Here is a 20,503-nt window from a genome sequence, read left to right as displayed (position 1 = left end):
CACCGCCACGGAGAGTTGACCGAGTGAAGCGGAAAATCGCCTGCGGGCATCGCAGATCACACAGCTTGAAATGGGTTCGGCATGGAACGCCAGTGAACTTTGATGCGTTGAAAGGAATGTTGGTTATTGTCGATGCAATGCTCGCTCGCCCAGAGCCAAAGCTTTCAGCAGCTCCGTTTTGGTTGTTCTTGTTGCGACTGAAGGAAGAAGGAAACGGAAATGCAGAGGCCTCTATTGCTGAGCCACCTCCACTGCCTGATTTAAAAAACTTATTTATTTAAAGGAAGGGAAAATGCGCGGTAACTTTCTCACTTGTTTTTTGTGGGCACCGCAGCCGCGTCGTCCTCCACTGCCCGATTTATTTATAGGAAGGGAAAGGCGCGGTAACTGTCTCACTTGTTTTATGTGGACACCGCAACCGCGCCGTAAGGGAAGGGAGGAAGGTGGGAGTGAAAGTGGAAAGAGAGAAATAGGAGCCATAGTGGAGGGCTACGGAGTAATTTCGACTACCTGGGGATCTTTAACGTGCGCTGACACCGCACAGCACACGGACGCCTCTTCGTTTCGCCTCCATCGAAACGCAGCCGCCGAGGTCGGGTTCGAACCCGGGCGCTCCGGCACAGTAGTCGGGCGTCTTACCACGGCACCACCCCGGCGGGGCCCTCCACTGCCTTGTGCGAACAGAAGAGACAATAGAGAAGAAGGAAAAGAAGAGGGAGAGAAAGACGCGCGTCGCAACGGTAGCGGGTACAATGACGGCCTACAACAGATAAAAAAGCGGTGGCAGGCTAGCCTCCGCCGCAAGCGGCAGTAACCTACCAGTCCCAGCCCCGTAGGGCCAAGGGCAGGCACCCTCCATTCTCTGTTTTGATGGCGGAAAGACGGAGAGTTGTGAAGATCCCCAGTTGTTGTTGTTGAAAACTTTTATTGTCCAACAGAGAAGGACCACACCGCCTGGGCCGCTCTGTCTCACCCCCCTGTAAGGGGGAGGGGACTTAGCGGCCCAGCCGCACGGGATGGTCGCATTAGATGCTAGCCGGTTTGGTTTCGCCGGCGGCCTCTGCTGCCAGTTGGATGGCGGTGAGTTGGAGCTCAGGGTTCGAGCTTCGCAATAAGGTTTCCCAGGCTTCCCTAGTGCTAACGTTTTGCGCCCTGCCTGGGGAGTAAGCGCACTCCCAAATTATATGGTGGAGGGTTCCTCTCGCCCCACACTTTTTACATTTATCGTCCCCGCAGTCCGATCGGATATGTTTATTTAGTACTGGGTTTGGGTATACTCCAGTCTGCAGGCGTCTCCACGCCCTCCACTCTCTCTATTTCTCTTTCTATATTTAAACTCTCACTTCCTCCTTCCCTCTTTCTACTATGACACGGTAGGTGTCCACCGAAAAACGAATGACAGTATCTGCGCTTTTCCATTCCTGCAAACCAATTTATCGGGTTTGGTTTAGTTTGGTTTGCAGGGTTTAACGTTTCAAAACGACTCAGGCTGCGTGAGATACTATAGTGGAAGAAATTTCGACGACTGGAGGGTCTTCACCGTGCACTGACAATATTTATCACTAAACCTCTTGCTCTACATTATGTTCAGCAGCATTGAACCCCTGTTTACGCTCCAAGATAGCACCAAGAAAAAATATTTTTGATTCACCAGAATAAAACGTGTAAACAAGTTTATCATGCAGTCGCTTAATCGTACCTGTCGTCTGTTCAAGCGAACGTCGAAGTGGTAGCCGCATTTGTCGCACGGATAGGCATCCGCATGGTATGTGCCGCACCATACGTTGGCAGTCCTGATAGGGATACCTTGAATGTGCAAGGGGGAGAAATTTATTAAATATTTTGTTATATGGTTAATGCTGACTTTAAAAAGCTGCATGTGGCCTTCTTCACCATTCCTGACTCTGGCTGACACAACCTAGTCACGTCACAACATCATTAGACTGCAACTAGTAACCCCGCGTCATTCATTCAAATAACGTCACTACTTAAGGCATTTTGACTGCGGCAGTTGAATTATAACAGCACTGTTTGATCCCCTTCTACATAAACGTTTACTAAGTGGATGATGTCTCTTCGGAGAGCCCACACCCAGTCGAAAAAAACTACAGAAAATTTTCTGATGTTACGACAGAATTTCTGTGCGGTTTTTGACGGGAAACCTGTTGTGACAACAGAACATTCTGTTGTAACATCAGAAATTTCTGTAGTTACAACAGAAAAGTGCTACGGAACTACAGACAACAGAAATATACTACAGAAAAACTACAGAACTACAGAAAAGTAATACAGAACTACAGAAAAATCTGATGGTTACGACAAAACTACAGGACATTTTGTCGTATTTTTGACACAGTTCTGTAGTTTTTTTCGACTGGGCACTATTGAGATTGCTTTCCTAAGACTAACGTATCTGTCTGTAAATATCTCACTAAATATGATATTGGCGTTAACGATATCTCTTGTGGCTTAGATATGTAATTGAACATTTCTTTAAACTTCAGAGCAAGCACTACTCGCTCTTTAGAGCTCAAAACGAAGCTGAGGCAAAAGCAAAAAGCAGAGGATGACGGAGAATAAAAATGCAAACCAAGAGCTATACACAGAACGACGTGCCCACGTATGTACCATTTCGCATGCCAAAAAAAAAAAAACTGCATGTTCCTTATTAACTCGTCAATGGCATTTAATATGATACGAGTCTATTTCCAGACACATTATGTTGTCATGAAATGACCTCCACAGAAGTGTTGTGTTAAACGTTTCGATCGAGTAATAAAAAATATTTTTTAATTTCGCTGTAATATTACATACCAGACGCTATAAAATGCGTCACAAATTCATTCCTGTATTTCGTGAGCGACAAGTTTTTCGCGCTTAAAATCATTGGTTCTGTCTTTGTGCATCGGGAGTCGTGACCGCGACTTTTAGGCCAGGCGACCCGGTTTCGGTTCCAGTCGTGGCAGCTGCGTTTGTATGCGGATGCGAAATTCAACTAACGTAAGTACTGCGCAATGAAGTGCATGTTAAAGAGCTCCAGCCGGTCAGTTATACCGAAGCCCTCCCGTACGGCGTCACTCATAACCTTAGCCGCTTTTTAACGTTAAGCCGCATATTCCAAACCAAAATTAATCTATCGCAGCATTCAGAATGTCGCCATAAGACAACAACCAGTAATGATAAAGACGATAAGTAACTCGCTAATTCCACAGGCGCCGCGGTCGGTATGGCAGCGATCACTCCACAATAGTGCATATATAATACTGCCAATAAGGGAAGCTGAAGGAACTGTTCTTTTGGCTCAGTTGATCAGCAGAGTTTAAGCTTCAAGACTATAGTTTAAAATGCAGTGTAATTGTCCAGATATTAGTGAAATTTGTTGCCAAGCTGCGGTTCTATCGTCAGATCTAAGATAGCATAATCAAAGATATGTGTAATTTCCTCATAAATGCGGTGCACACATTGAAGTCAAGATCGAAATAGTCCACATCACCATTTACGTAAGTGCTAGGCCGGCTGCGATACCAGACCAGAACCCCAAAAATGAGCACGAGAAAGAGCGATGTGGTAGTTTTCGTACTGCAGCTAACAATGTTACCCGTATGTAAGCGACCAGAGCTCTGGGAAGAATGCACGTGCGAGCTAGTAGACTTGCCGATAGACTTGTACTCACTGGTCGGTTCCCTTCCATCCGAAACGGTTGTCTCAGGTTTAGAAAGTAGTTGGCTGGTATTCGCTGATGAGGCTACTGAGTCCAAAGAAAGAAACGCAAATGGGCATATGTTACCTTAAGGGAGGAGTGGCAATGATCGTAAAGTTGCCCGTTGTCGCTGTCGCCATTTGACTCTAAGATAGGGATGTTTCCACGCTTGGTAAAGGTGCTGCGCTCTGCATTTCACCAACACAATGAAAGGGTTCAATATGTGCACTGTACGATGAACGTTATCAAAAGACAGTATTCCCGTTTCGGTAGCGTTACAGCTATACTTACCAAATTGAAACCTCTGAGCACGAAGCCTGAATTTTTATTGCTAAGGAATGTTCAGAATTGAATGTAGTGGATTCCTTTCATTCCTCAAGAGATAGAAGGAGTCTCCCAGACCACGATGTAAGATAGACACAGGTACGATCAGATATCTGAGCGATGTAAAGTTGAGGCTAAGCTTTCAATATTAGCGTTAGGCGTGTGTTGTGCTATTTTGAAGATTAGTGAATATGTGATTTGCCCTTTGCATTATTGACTAGCCAATGGAGGTCAAGCCTAGTCATGTGACAAATAGAATCACGTTTTTTTTTCTTCAGATACAAAAGAAATGGCCCACCCACTCGCTAAACCTCAATAACATTTTCTGCTCAGATATTATTCGGAAAAGACGGCATTTCTATAGGTCCATCGGTGACCGAAGAAAGAGGATTCCAGCTTGCCCTGCTCACATAACACTGGAATAGACAACATAACCACCGTAGCTGTCCTGGAAAAAACGACTTTTTTTTCTGTCTTCTGACTAGGTATATAAACCGATCTCAATGTGAAAATATTTACCCTGTACATTCACAAGATGTTTCAATACTGAACCCGACACACACTAAAAAAAAAGTCTGATGGCATAAAGACACACTGGCACTGTCCAGTATATATTGCTCTCTTCTTCAAGTGTGACACACCCTCACACTTTGCAACAAACAATGCCGCATTCTTAAACTTTATTCAGCATTCAGCTTCACATAACCTACCCAGATAGCACAGAATGGGGGGGCCCAGAAGTCCCAATGTAGGCAAGTGGGGCTAAGGCAACCATCATGAAACCTGTATCGGTCCCCGATGGGGCAAAAGTGGGAAGCCCCTTTTGGGCTTGCATGGGTGTCATACCGCGTTGTTAGGGCTAGTGCAGAGCACATTCGTGCATCCATACCACAAGGGTCATCGGTCGAATATTTGATGGCAATCCAACCTAAGGCTCTTTATGGAAAAGCCTTCACAGATCGGAAATCAGGTTACCCACATCAAATCTCTGTGGGATCTACATCGGCCGTAGTGGGACAAAAAAGCAGGCATGCCCACAAGTTGTCCCACTCAGCTCCTTGTAGGTTACTTAAGGGCAGGTGGAATGTGTAAAATAGCTAAATTTGGGCAATCCCTCGTGAAGCCCAAATGAGGTGCCTTAGTTAAACCGCTCTAGGTCCCACATCTGCCGTAATGAAGCTGGAAGGCAGGCGTGCCCGCATGGTACCAAAATCAGTCTCTTCTGGGGAATTTGAAGGCACGTACAACAGAAGGTGGGCTCTAGGTTCACAAACGACACCCAGCCCAACTGGGGCTGCCCCCACAAAACAGTTTTAGATCCCACATGGGCAGTAATGAGGCTGGAGGGCGGGCATGCCCGCATGATACCGCAATCGGGAATTTGAAAGCACGTGCAAAAGCTAGTGACCTCTAGGTTAAAATAAACGCCCAGCCCAATTGTGGCGGCCCACAGAAAACCGTTGCAGGTCCCACATTTGCCTTGGTGGAAACAGAAACTAGAGGTTCCGTATGTTCGTGACATTTGTTAAGAATGATTGCTGATGCAATGTAAATGCGGGCTCTTGTCGCAAGAAATAGCGCCAGCCTAAGTGGGGCTCCCAAATTATTGCCACTGTGGGTCATATATTGGCCATAGCGGGGCTAAACACACCGGTGTTTCCGCACATTAATTTCTATCCTTTATTTGTATTAGACCTTGTCCTAAATTGCGAATATAAGATTTGTATAACAGTTGTTAGCATTTTAGTTGGTTAGATATATAATAAATAACTTTAGCTCTCGAGCTCATGAAAATTGCGCTCAAATATTGAAACATACTGATTGCTAACTGTTGCTCCCTATGTGGTTGCTGGGCACAGCCTGCAACTCTCAGCACAATATTATTGTTCAGTACACACCTCTGACCTGTGCGCAAACAGAACAATTTGTATGAATTTGTATGAGCGCAGCTCAATCCGAAGAAAAGTTACGGCCTCGGCATTCCTGACCTATCTGCTCTGAGTAGGGCACTGCATGTTAGGTGGACTGCGCGCGCAGTGGAATGTGATATGCCTTTGACAAGGATGCTCACCAACTTCTTCCTTTCAAGCAGGCTCATTGCCTTCACACAAAGGCCTCTATTAAACAGCTGCCCTCGCGCAGGGACGCCGCTAGATTGCTACCGCATGGCAGCAGAAGACCTGATGCTTCTAAGGGAAAAGTCTGTCGAAGACCCTCTCGGTATTAAACAAAGTGCACTTGACCTACTGACACCGGCACTTCCGAAACACCTATCGAAAGAACTAATGCCCGCCGAGCTCCCCTTGTGGAGTTTCATTACTGCTCATTTCGTCGATGAGCGTCGTGTGTCGTTCATGTGGCGATTCGCGCGAGGCATAATTCCAATCCGCCGACGAGCATTCGTGTCAGAACTATCGGGCCAAATCGACACCTGCCCATTCTGTGGAGTACGAGAGACCGCAAAGCACATTTTTTATGATTGCATCCTGCCAACCGCGCTCTTCGGTCGACTGAGAAATTTGTTCAAGCTCCCAGGCATCCCGTACCGCACGGTGAGGTACCTCAATCCGCTGCCCAGTGAAGCACGGAAACAATTCGTCCTGGCACTCGCAGAAATCAACTACCAAATATGGGTAGCGAGATGCCGCACTGCCTTCAGCCCCAAGACGCCGTGTCTCCTTGAAGTGAAAAATAAGATCAGAAAGGAGCTCTGGTTCCACCTTAAGCGAGAAATACGGCACCTTGGCGCTAAGAAATTTTATGAAGAGTGGGGACACCCAATGATTATATTCAGGGAAAAGAATCGAAGAATAGAGGTCTCCTATTAGGAGTCTTGCTCGCGTCAGGCTTCGATCCGCCGGGGCGATGCATGGGCGGTGCATTGGCACTGCGAGCCAGTCCCGGCGGAGCGAATCCAGATTGCATGAGCCCTTTGGCTGGGATAACGCCCGCTTCCCGAAACAAAAACCTCCCCACCCCTGTGGTGTGGGGGGCCTTGCTCGGGGTTGCCGTAGGATGATGATGGTGGGAGAGCAGCGGTGGCGTAGCGGTAGAACATCCGCCTCGCATGCAAGAGGACAGGGGTTCAAATCCCGGTGCCGCGCAATTCTCCACCGGTTGCAAAAAAAATCCCGGTGTCGATGGAATTGCATAAACAGGTTTGGGGTGCGACCTGATGCCGGTGAACACCTCCGGCAACGCACTTCCTCACCAGAACAGGAGTTGGCCACCCTGGTGCAGTAATTGGCCGCAACCTCCTATGATAAGCTACATAAAACCCCGGCCCTCAGTCACCAGCGGCTGCGGAAAAACTGACCACGGCGGCGGTCAGACCTGTGACGCAGCAGGGGGTGCTAAGAAAGCCTGGCTCCGCTTGACAGGCCGCCATTGGAAACAGACCCTGGCAACGTTTAATGCTAGAACCCTAGCTAGTGAAGCTAGTTTAGCAGTGCTGTTAGAGGAACTAGAGGGCATGAATTGGGATGTCATAAGGCTTAGTGAGGTTAGGAGGCCGAATGAGGCATATACTATACTGAAGGACGGCCATGTACTGTGTTATCGAGGTTTACCAGAGAGGCGACCACTAGGAGTAGGCTTCCTTGTCAATAAGCATATAGCGAATAATATAGATGAATTCTATAGTATTAATGAGAGGGTTGCAGGCATCGTAACTAGGCTTAATAAGCGGTATAAACTGAAGGTTGTACAGGCCTATGCACCTACATGTAGTTATGATGACCAGGCAGTTGAAAGCTTCTATGAAGATGTAGAATCGGCAATGCGAAAAGTGAAGACGCAGTATACTGTACTAATGGGCGACTTCAATGCCAAGGTAGGGAAAAAAGCAGGCAGGAGACCAAGCAGTAGGTGACTATGGCATTGGTTCTAGGAATAGCAGGGGGGGAGTTACTAGTTGAGTTTGCAGAGCGCAATAACTTAAGAATCATGAATACCTTCTTCGGCGAACGGAAGAACCGGAAATGGACATGGAAAAGTCCTAACGGGGAGACTAAAAACGAAATCGACTTCATAATGTGTTCAACCCCCGCCATTATTCAAGACGTAGAGGTAATCGGGAAAGTGCGATGCAGTGACCACAGGATGGTGAGGTCCCGAATTAGCCTAAATCTGAAGAAGGAACGCAACAGATTAGTAAGAAAGAAACCCATCAACGAATTAGCGGTGAGGGGGAGGGCAGAAGAGTTCAGGATCTCGCTACAGAATAGGTATTCAGCTCTAACTGAGGATGGCGACATTACCCTAGAGGCAAGGAAGAATAATTTCAGAGATATCACTACTGAGTGCGCGGTAGAAGTAGGCGGTAGGATAGTTAGAGAGGATACCGGTAAGCTGTCTAAGGAGACGAAAGATTTGATTAAGAAACGCCAGAGTATGAAAGCTTCCAATCCAACAGACCAGATCGAATTGGCCGAGATATCAAAGCTAATCAATAAGCGCAAGGTGGCCGATATAAGGAAGTATAACATGGAGAAAATTGAGCATGCTGTAAAGAACGGGGGAAGCCTTAAAGCGGTAAAGAAGAAATTGGGCATAGGCAAAAACCAGATGTATGCGATAAGGGACAAGGCGGGCAACGTCATCACTAATACGGAAAAGATACTCAAAGTAGCCGAGGAGTTCTATACAGACCTCTACAGTAGCCAAAATAGTCAGGACCGTAATGAGATTGGCGGTAGGGAAAAACAGTCAGACGTTCCACCAGTGACGAAGGAAGAGGTCAAGAAAGCACTAGAAACTATGAAAAGGGGGAAATCAGCTGGAGATTATCAGATAACTACAGATTTGCTGAAGGACGGGGGGGATATCGTGCTAGAAAAACTGGCCACCCTGTATACGCAGTGCCTGGTGTCATCGACGGTACCGGAACCATGGAAGAATGCAAACATTGTCCTCATTCACAAGAAAGGGGACTCTAAGGACCTTAAAAATTACAGACCAATCAGCTTACTGTCTATTACGTATAAGGTATTTACTAAGGTAATCGCTAATATAATCAGGGCAACCTTAGACTGCAATCAAGCAAAGGATCAAGCAGGGTTTAGGAAACGGTACTCTACTATCGATCATATCCATACCATTAATCAGGTGATAGAAAAATGCTCGGAATATAACCAGCCCTTATACATAGCGTTCATTGATTACGAAAAAGCATTTGACTCAGTTGAAACCTCGGCGGTGATGCAGGCATTGCGAAAGCAGGGGGTAGACGAGCCGTACGTGAAAGTGCTGGAAGATATATATAGTGGCTGCACAGCAACCATAGTTCTGTATAAAGAAAGTAACAAAATTCCCATACACAAAGGTGTTAGGCAAGGAGACACAATCTCCCCAGTACTATTCACAGCTTGTTTAGAGGAAGTATTCAGAGACTTGGAATGGGAGCAGTTAGGGATAAGGGTAGATGGAGAATACCTCAGTTATCTGCGATTTGCTGATGACATTGCATTGCTAAGCAACTCGGGGGATGAACTGCAAATAATGATTGATGACCTAGACAGGAAAAGTAGAAAGGTAGGCTTGAAAATCAATATGCAGAAGACTAAGGTAATGTTCAACAGCCTCGGGAAGGAACAGCAGTTTACATTAGGTAGCGAAATAATGGAAGTAGTAGGCGAATATGTCTACATAGGACAGGTAGTAACCGCAGAGCCGGACCACGAAAAGGAAATAACAAGAAGAACAAGATTGGGATGGAACGCATTTGGCAAGCACTCGCAGATTATGACTAGCAGCTTACCGGTATCGCTCAAGAGGAAAGTATACAACAGTTGCATCTTGCCTGTATTCACCTATGGGGCTGAAACGTGGAGGCTAACCAAGAGAGTTCTACTTATTTGAGGACAACCCAGAAGGCTATGGAACGAAAAATGATAGGGGTAACATTAAGAGATAGAAAGCGTGCAGAGTGGGTCAGAGAAATAACTCAAGTTACCGACATTCTAGTGGAAATTAAGCAGAAGAAATGGACATGGGCAGGACATGTAGGGCGAAGAGAGGATAACCGATGGTCGCTGAGGGTAACAAACTGGATTCCAAGGGAAGGAAAGCGTAGCAGGGGGCGGCAGAATGTTAGGTGGGCGGATGAGATTAAGAAGTTCGCAGGGGTCAAGTGGATGCAACTAGCACAGAACCGGGTTAAGTGGAGAAATATGGGAGAGGCCTTCGCCCTGCAGTGGGTATAATCAGGCTGATGATGATGGTGATGATGGTTGTTGGTTGAGGTTTGTACCCTCCTCTCCATCTGACAAGGCAAGTAACACTTTCAGCTTCGGTCAGTTCAGGGGCCCTTTAGCCGGCGCCGTACCATTTGTGGATGCAGTGCGTGTACTTGGCGTGCTGTTTGAGCCAAGCGTAATCTCCTCCCGGACATGGGACGTAGTTCTCTCCCGAGCCACGCACGCCCTTCCTGACGCAGCGCGTTTCAATCTCGCGCTCAATGCTAAAGTTAGTGTCGTCAAGACACGAGCGTGCGCTTTCACCTTTTATGTGGCGCGTATCGCGACAATCCCGCGCCGGGTGAGGAACAGGCTCGCGTCCCTTATAGGGGACCTTTGGTTAGGATGGCAGGACAGCGCTAGTCACCCGTCACATCCTACACCTTCAGAAGAGCAGGGGAGACCTTGGCCTGCCGTGCATCCCGACAGTGGTTCGAGTACTCGCGTTAAGAAACTTTTGACTGGCTTAGGCGCTGGGGCGTCCTCCCCACGAGACTGCGCCTTGCCGGATGGGGTATTGTACCCAATGACCAGTGTGCCAACTGCGGTGCTCCCGAGAGCCTTGCGCATGTTTTTTTTTTCGAATGTGTAGTTGTAAGAACAATGTGGCGTCTCGCATGAAGGATGTTGAATGTTCGCATGAACCCCGGCGTCTGGCGCCGGCGCAACCCTTTTGAACACCTTGTGTTCACTGTGGTTCTGTTAGTGTTGTGGCGCCGCAGGTGCCTCGCTGAGGCGCGCCGAACTCCCGCCTGAGCAATATACCCAGCCTTGCAGAGGCTGCGCCTCGTCGTCTGGAAGTATCTGTCTGGTCAGTTAGAAACGGACGGCGAGACGCGGTTTCTGCGGCGCTGGCACATGCGCTTCTATGTTGTACGGGGCAGCAGACTTGAGATGCCTGTCGTCCGTTATTAGACCCCTCCTCGTTTATACTGTTTTCCTCTCTCTGAGGAATCATGTTATATTTAGTTTATTATGCATATATAGCGTATACTGTTTTGTATAGTGCTTTGTTTTGCGAGTAATATGCGTTTGTGTATGTATGTATCTACTCAATAAATTCCCTTTCCGTGTATGAAGTCGTTTAGACTTGATAAATGTTATGAATTATTGTGAGATTTCTTATTGTGGGTGTTTAGAAAGGGCAGACATGTATAAAATAATTGCTTAACTATGTTCACGTCTATTTATTGGGAGAACGCGGACTAGGGGTTCCCATCAATTTCCTGCGTCGGACCCCTACGAGAATAATTTGGGCAAGCCCAAGTGCGGCTTGCGTATAGAACCCGCATATTGGTCCTATGCCATTATCTGAGGGGCTGACCGAAATAAAAAATGTCAATTCAGAGCAGCTGCTCGAATCTGTCCGAGGTTGGGCCATCAAGGGGAGATGGCGGGACGTGCACTTTTGGTAATGCGGGAAAAATGTGGGCAGCCCGCAACGGCTGCCTGCATCCGTCGAGAGTGGGGCCCATCGGGGCTTTGTCGAAAGCCCCCTTCAGGCCTACGTCTGCCCCCCTTGCACCACCCAAAATGGGCCCACCGGGGCTATCCTGCATTCAGACCCATTGCATCGGATGCATCGAACTCACCGTGCCCCCCCCCCCCCCTTCATAGTCCACTTTTGGCTACGTGGGTAGGTAAGTACGCATAACACATACGCCATCTAAGCGGTTGCACGCGGGGTAAGCGAGTGTATATTGTCGGGCAAATGCAGCAGGAAGTATATGAGAAAAAAAGATTTTTTTTTAAATGATAACGAAGCCTCCAGTGTTGCATCAGCAGAACCAACGCTGCGATCAGGCAGTCACATTTTTGCAGTGGAGGTTGGGCAATGCTCACAAGGCTTATATTATCATGAGCCGGCAATTCGCCCAACAAGCATCAGTTTTGATAACTGCGGCTTCTCTAGTTTCCATAAAGCCGACTCAACCAAATTAGTAAGGCCCACTTGAATGTCATTAGATATTAGGCGTGCCGTAAGGGTACTGTGAAAGAAGATGTGATACAATAACTATGATCTTTCTTACATACCTTACTTTTTGTTGCCTAAGAAATCGCATATAATGTGACCCGAAATTTGACGAACACAGATCGAAACGGTGGCGAACATTCGGCCTGCAGACTCCACGAAACCAACATAAAGCAGGCAGTCACATAAAGATCAATCTAACTATTTAATGCCCAAAAGGACATCTGCATATCAATTTACACAAACTATTGTTTAAGTAATTGTGATCAGTTACTCGCTTGCGAGCACATGCAATACATAGAACGGACTCTCGTGGAGAGTGGACTCCGGTTTTTTCAATCTTTTCCAGTCGCATTGGAATACATGTGGAAGAAAATGCTCAAAGAGATAGCCTAACTTCTTTTTGACCAATCAATTAGTCGTATTAGAAACATGCTCTCAGTGTTTAGTTTTCAGATCCGAGAAATTTCCAGTGCAAATGACCTTAATACTGCTTTATCTGGAAGGCCTCAAAAAATTGTTTTTTTTGCATTAAAATCAACTCTATTACTATACAAAAAGGAATTTTTTTCTGGCATTGAAAGTACAATACTTTACCTCTGCTTGCAGCCAGTTTTAACGCGTAGTTCAGCGCCGGACTTCCCCCGCTCACTCCGGAAGCATCACTCCATGCAGGATCAGCCACTGCTGTGACCGGCGGCTCTATTAGACAAGCATTCAAGGCTGGGACCAATACCGTATTCGGAGAAGGAGTGCCAGGAGACTGAACAAATTCCATGGCCGCATCGGCTGCTTCCACCAGTTCTTGACCACGGACTGCCACTGAGCCCCGTGAAGGCGTGGCGGCTGACGAGGAACCTCTAGCCAGGACCTTCGCGCAGTCTGAAGCCAGCGCCGAACCATGTGGCGCACAAAACGATTTCCCTGGCGACTCCATAGCTTTGGATGGTGTCGATGTCTTTGAAAGCTCTTGACTTCGCCGACCAAGATCCTGCCCAGTCGAAAACAACTACAGAACTGTGTCAAAAATACGACAAAATATCTTGTAGTTCTGTCGTAACCATCAGATTTCTCTATAGTTCTGTAGTACTTTTCTGTAGTTCTGCAGTTTTTCTGTAGTATATTTCTGTTGTCTGTAGTTATGTAGTACTTTTTTGTTTTAACTACATAAATTTCTTATGTTACTACAGAACGCTCTGTTGTCACAACACGTTTCCCGTCAAAAATCGCACAGAAATTCTGTCGTAACATCAGAAACTTTTCTGTAGTTTTTTGCGACTGGGTGCTGCTGCATTCTTGCACCCTTGGTGTGTCGACTCTGTTTTGCATTCCTCCAGAATGAAAATTGCCGCAACACAAATCCTTTCCAATGTGACTGAACATGCGTCCAGTTGCTACAACCTGTCAATACTAATATTATTTTGAATAACGTTTCAAGCGGTTCTTAAATCCTGAGGTTGGACATAGGCTCTTCGATGGCTTCATCAGCCCGACAACGATAAAACTATATAACTGAAAGGACTTGATCAGGGTCCCCTAGAGAAACTTTGGAATATAATGTTCGACTTTTTATAGTGTTGCACTTTAGGTTTCTTTTCAATACGAAACCTGTCAGCAATATAGGCATATGAAATAAGGCTTACAAATTGAGTGTACAGGGCCGCGTTTCGCATGCACATATCAAAGCGCTTTGCGGCGCCCAAATTTGCGTCAATTCCGTTTCCTATAAACAAGAAGAAAATGACAGTAGATACAGTACTGGGCAGCGAACCAACCGAGATGAAATTATGATCAGATGAATAATTCGCATAATTTTTTTAAAGGAGATCAAGCTCCCTAAATCTCGCACTCATGGCGTTACAATTCATTTTGTAGTTCTGCCACAATGTGTCTCCTCATGTTCTAAGCAACCAGCCAGACCAAATACATGCTCTATTATATATGCAATTGCTTTCCTTGTCCGGTGTTAAGTTAGGCTAGGATAAGAATAACTAGTCTGTACCTATTTACAGTACGAAGTGGCAGGTAAAATCGCATTTCTAAAACCTCAAGAAAGCGGCTAACCATTGTCGAAAGAAGCTGAATGACATATAACTCATTTCGTTCAACTGTATTCCAAAGTGAAATTACGTGATGACCTTAGCCATTACGTCTCTGTTGTTACCTGACTGTCCTGCGTATCCCCTTCTTTGGCACTTTTGTGCCCCTTTTCTCCTAAATATTGGCTCCTAAATATTTGTCAGTACTCACACTCTGGGGCCAGTCCAGTCAGGCTTAAAAACAAATTAGCTAGTCTTGGTAATGAAGCGATTGAAAGCAAACTGACAACCTCAGCCATGACAAGAAATGCAGACTCTATTTGAGTAGGCAATTCATGTAAAGATTCCTTAACGAAAATTACCCGATGAGAATGACATGTGGTCGTAATATAGTCTCGAAATTGGGATAACCGCTACTCGATATTGAACATCTCACTTTGTGGTCGTGACAAAAATGCGTCCCATATAATGTTTTGCATTTAATTGCACGTTGTCCATGTACCATCATACCACGCGTGTCTGTAACCCAGCGTGATCATCTAAAAATTGTGCTGTGACCGTTGACAATCGTCAAACATTCTAGAGACTATAATTTCAAACTGAGCGCAAATGAACCTGTATTAAAGATTCAAGCCAGTCAATGAATCAGAGCATTTAAACAAAAATCATAACCAAGATGTGGTTTGCTAGCCGGAAGGAGAGTATTAACTTGTGGCCTGAGAGGGTCCATTTGGTTTAGAAGAAATATCTGCCAGCCGGATGTCTGTTTGCATTTTTGTTTGCCAAATTTCAGCAATATGTGCTACAAGACTACGCTGATACAAATATTTAATTCAAAATATATATTCCAGACTGCTAATTTAAAGTAAAAAGAAAAAATAATGTTTCGTTTTTTTATGAAACAGGTGTCAGCTTGCCGCCTTGAACCAGTAGGGTAATTCAGGGAAAGCAACCTACGTGTAAGGCACCTGACAGCGGTGCCTTACACGTAGGTTGCCTTACACCTGACGACTATATAGCCTAAAAAATCAGATTTTGAATATAGAGACTCTTTTGCAGTTGCAGTGTACAGTTTGTCTTTCTCGACAGCCGAAAAGATATCGGTGTGCCAGACAGTGAACGTGTGTTCAGCCAAAGTATAAAAACACAAAAGAGACTGAGGCAGCTCATATTCTAATAAATTAGAGCTTGACGCTCTTCCAGAAAGTGCAAACTGTTCCATTGAGAACGAGGTTGTCCCGATCCCGACTGCCAGCGGCTACGTTTCGATGGAGGCGAAACGGAGTGGCTTCCATGTGCCGTGCGATGTCAGTGCATGTTAAAGAACCACAGGCGGTAAAATTTCTGGAGTCCTCCGCTACGTCGTCTATCATAGCCTGAGTCGTTTTGGGACGTTAAACCCTACAAACCAAACCAAACCGATCAATCTGGTAAACGAAAACATATTTATAGGTTATTGTGACTCTCCACAAGGGTAAACACATTTTCAATCACATCCTTCTATGCGTGCTCAAAAAAAAAGGCTTCTATCGTGACAAGTGTTCGGTGCACTGATAATTAAGGATTAGGATCAGTATGTGATTATACACAAGCAAAAAAAAATAATTGCGGTTTAGCTCCGGTTAACTCTAGTTGACTTGTGAAAGCAACGGCGGAATCTTCTTTTGCCTGCTACATTATTCCCCTATCACGCCCTATCAGTGTAAGGTGCTACATTATTGGGTACACTTAGGCTGACTCTTTAAGGGTAGGACGCGAGAGCGTAAGCTACCAGCCCACATGTAAAGTCACACTTCAACCAAGCCGTATGGACGCACTTGCGTGTTATATGAGTAACAAGAATACAAACGGTTCTGGCAGGCTGATTCTGATATCACCCTCCCATATGAAAGAAACTACCCTAGTTGACAGCTCCTGTACGTGGCATAGGGGTAACGTGAATTCAAATATCATGGCACGCTGATTTTTTTAATGAGGAGACCGTCCGCCCGATATCCCGATTTGGCGGGACCTCGATATGTGCTGATTTAAAAAAAATTAAAAAAAAAATAAAGAAAAAAGCCTACAGAGCCCACATCTGGCGGGAGCGAGGGACAGCGGCGAGGCGCCGACTGCAGCGCCATAAGGCGGAGCTCGGCTAAGCGGTTGCTGCGCGCGGCTGTTCAAGGTAATTCGTGGCCGCGGCCATGGTATACGCGAAGAGCTGAAACCTGGCGTAATGTTCCTTTCCCAACAAAACAAAAACTTTCTCCTGCGAAGAATCCAAAAGGTATTTATTGCATAGCGCGTTGAGGAGCCTATAATCGGGTAAGTCAATACCCAAGAGTTTTCAAGCAATATTCCAAACAAACATTTAAATATACGAAGTGAGTTTGGCGTCATTTCGAGAAGAATCGCAAGACGCAAAGACGCCCCGGATAACCGAGCACACCATCTCCGAAATATGCCTTCGCATTTCAACAAAAATTCATGTGTTCTGTTGGCTAATAGATGAAAACAATTGGTTTATGGGGTTTAACTTCTCAAAGCGCCTCAGTTTATGAACGACGACCTAGTAAAGGGCTACGAAAATTTTGACCCACTGAGTTTTGGTTTGTGGGGTTCAACGTCCCAAAGCAACTCAGGCTGTGAGAGACGCCGACCACCTGAGGCTCTGCAAGGTCTGCTAACATCGCATAATACACGGGCCCCCCTTTGTTCACCCTCATCGAAAAGCGACCGACGTAGCGAGTTTTCATCCCCCGTCCTTGGGTCCAGCAGGCGAGTGCCCTAACCACTGAGTCACAGTGGAAAGAAAAAAAACTATATCAGACACTAAACGCCGCATGCTCTGGGTATATTTTTATGTAATTGATTACATTTATTAGATTGCATTTAATTCGTGTCAATATACGCAATTTTATGAACAGTTAATTACTTTACTCAAACAATGATGTTGAGGGTAACTCAATTCAGGGTAATTCACGGTAATTCAACAGTCTCCCAGTGGCGCAGCTGCTTGCCATGGTAACGACACATGCTCATTTCTAGCTCAGGCTGACCACGGGAAACTCTTCTCTGACTAGCGTGGTGTAGCTTTGGCTACAAAAAGACTGCGCGTAAAAATTAGCTGCGTGTAAAAACATTTGGTGCAAGCCGCATTTATTTATTCAGGTTTTTGCGAGTGTGTGCTATGACAATAAAGTTGAAAGTTACGCAAATGTAGTGAATTACTGTTCAATAATTGCTTAGTTGTTATTCGGGTCAACAAAGGACACTCAAATCAGTTGAACCTGGACTACCTCAAATTGTACTAACTCTAAATGTAAATGGACAAATTGTAATTGTAATATATTACTAGTGTTCATAATCTGTACAATACTGCTTTGTAAACAGTGACACTTCTCGCACATTTCACTGGAAGCATGTTTGGTGGCTACCTGAAAAGTTTCTTCAGGCTTTCCATGTGGACTCACCAGCGAACTTTTATAGAGTAGCTTTCTTTTTCATTATTTGCAAAGAAGGTTCGTGATAATTACGTTTTCATTAGGGCACGGGCGACCTGAAACTGTCCTCGTTACTATTCGCGATCTACAAGCTCAAGTATCTGCCGGCAGGAGGTGTCCGGTCGTCCCAACATTAAATACAACGTAAACGCATGCAAGGTGCAGTAACTACAGCTTAGTTATAAGGAACATTATATGCTTAAAACGCTCCTTGTAAACGGAAAGCTTAATGAGCGTTTAGAGTGTATCGATTTGGACCAAAGGAAACCTGAAGTTTGGCATGTGTTCGAAGCTTTAAGGTAATATAGTAATTATATGGCTATGACAGACTCGTTAACTAGAAGCTTTGACTAATTTAAACCACCTAGCGATGTTTAACTTGTAGAGTACCGCCGAAAAGAACGTTCTGAGTCTCGCCTGAACCGCAGCCAAGTGCTGATACTACGCACGAATCTGGGTACTCTGCCTCAGTCATCGAGATTTTTAACCCCAAAGCAACCGCCTGGGGTCCGCAGGTGTAATACAAGCCATGTAAAGTAAGAAGTATGTTCAGTTCTGCGACTCAGCGCTTCTCTTGAAGGCGCCAGTTGAACGCACAATGTGCAGCTACCACAATGTACCCTAAAGTAAAACGAAGCACAAGAACAGAAAACGATATAATGCGGGACATGCTCTGCCAGCATATGCGCATGCGCGTACAGCTCGGGTGCATATGGGAATCTGGAATACGAGGGCCAGAATTTTGATGGACGTTTCTCGATTAGCCTAGACGAAGCAAAGCAGTCTTTCATAGAGCTGTATTCCATTCATTTTTAGGTACCCCAAATTTGTTGCAAGTAGAGCTGGAGCTAGACGTGCAATGTCAATGTTTTTATGCGTACAAAAATGCAGAGCTCTTACCAAAGGTGCAACGTTCGGTTGCTTGCAGATTATCAACGTCTTCTTCTTTCTACTGCGCTAAAAGGTTGCACGTTTATGACAATGATGATGATGATGATGGTGTCCTTGGTCGTAATGGCGCATGCAAACAGCGAGGGATTGGCCAGGGTGCATTGCAGATACAAAACTCACGGACAAGGAATGGGGTATTTTGATAATGATGAATTTTTAACTGAAATTTAAACAAAACAAATCAGAGGAAAGAAAAGAAATGGAAAAAAAAAGGTAACAGAAGATAACAGCAGCATCACCCTCTTCCTTTTTATGGCTCATTAGGACGACTACCGGTAGCAGAAGAGAACACAAGGTATACAACGTTAAGCGAAAGGTCCGTGATGGAGAGTGATGGACTTAACTAGCAATATACAGAAAATGAAAGACAAAAACATTCTTTTAAAAAATATTTCGTCTAGCCTTGTTTAGCGTGCTGCGATACGCTGTGCTCAACATGAGCTTCCATGGGAACCTTAAGTTTGTACTTTGGGGTTGCCTACCACCTGTTGCGCGGCGCTGCCGTTAGACTAAAAAGCGAGCCAAGTATTTTTTTTTTTCAGTTTCAGTACGCTAAGTTTATTCATTAGTATGGCATTCAATGAAGCGGTATACTTTTATGTGACACGAAAGTATCATCTCTAAGAAGGAACCTAAGTCACGCCGGTATACTGGAGACGGTTACGCCATATCGGACAATCGAACACCACAAGCTGTGGCATGACTGGAGCATTAAACTGAGGATCCACACGTTTTTATTCCACTTTGGCGACCAGTGACCGTTATTTTATTCGTCTTATACAAGTTTTTTGTCAGTGAAGATTGAACGAACGACAGACCCTTTGCCATGCTTTAAATAATGTTCGTGGGTCGACACCAATGTGTCTTTCGCTCCTGCTTCATAGCAATATAAGGACTAATCTGTTTCGAGGTGATCCATTGGAACCAACTACTTCGAGTTTGACGTTTCAGCAGCACAGGGCATTGCTAGCTGCCGGTTTTCAGTAAGCAAAAGGTGTTTCACTCGAGTTATTTGGAACTGACATCCCCATTCCAAAGAAAGGCAGTGCCAAAGATTGTTTCAACTACCGCACGATCGCGCTTATTTCGCATGCTAGCAAGGTGATGTTGAAAATCCTCCACGGTAGGCTGCAGCAGTATGTGGATCGCGAGCTTCCGGACGTGCAGGCTGGGTTTCGCAAGGGCAGAGGAACTAGAGACCAAATTACCAACCTTCGCTGGATCATGGAAAAAACAAGAGAGTTCCAGAAATCCATCTACTTCTGCTTTATTGATTATGCGAAAGCGTTTGACTGCGTAGATCACTGCAGATTTTGACAAGCTCTTCAAGAGATGGGAGTTCCAATTCACCTCATCTGTCTCCTCAGGAACCTGTATGAAGGGCAAGAGGCCACAGTCAGAACTGGGCATGGTCTTACTGATTGGTTTCCGATTGAGAAAGGAGGGAGGCAAGGCTGCATACTGTCGCCCTGCCTATTTAACCTATATGCAGAGTGCATAATGAGGAAGGCCGGTCTGGACGAGTCTTCAGCTGGAGGGAAGATTGCTGGAAAACGTATCAACAACCTTAGATATGTGGATGATACCACTTTAATGGCAGAAAGTGAAGTGGAACTGAAAAGACTTCTGATGCGCGTACATGAAGAGAGTGAGAAGTTTGGGCTTAAACTGAACATTAAAAAGACAAAGATCATGGCGTCTTGCCCTATCAAGTCCTGGAGCATCAAGGGACAAGAAGTGGAAGCTGTGACAGATTTTCTCTTTTTGGGCTCCAAGATTACCCCAGAAGGAGACTG

General features: G+C 45.5%; 1 protein-coding gene across 1 annotated transcript in view; it reads right to left on the bottom strand.

Moving 5' to 3' along the window:
• LOC146181417 (uncharacterized) overlaps positions 1-20,503 on the bottom strand; it is a 94,255-nt gene that overhangs the window by 7,298 nt on the left and 66,454 nt on the right. Inside the window, exon 2 of the mRNA XM_084575786.1 lies at positions 1,700-1,806. Within this exon, the coding sequence (XP_084431912.1) occupies positions 1,700-1,806 (107 nt within the window). The remainder of the gene's footprint in view (positions 1-1,699; positions 1,807-20,503) is intronic.

The sequence above is a fragment of the Amblyomma maculatum genome, chromosome 8 (assembly GCF_055883805.1).
Source record: "Amblyomma maculatum isolate TAMU_Amacu chromosome 8, ASM5588380v1, whole genome shotgun sequence".
Lineage (NCBI taxonomy): Eukaryota > Metazoa > Arthropoda > Arachnida > Ixodida > Ixodidae > Amblyomma > Amblyomma maculatum.
This window is presented reverse-complemented; position numbering and strand designations above follow the sequence as displayed.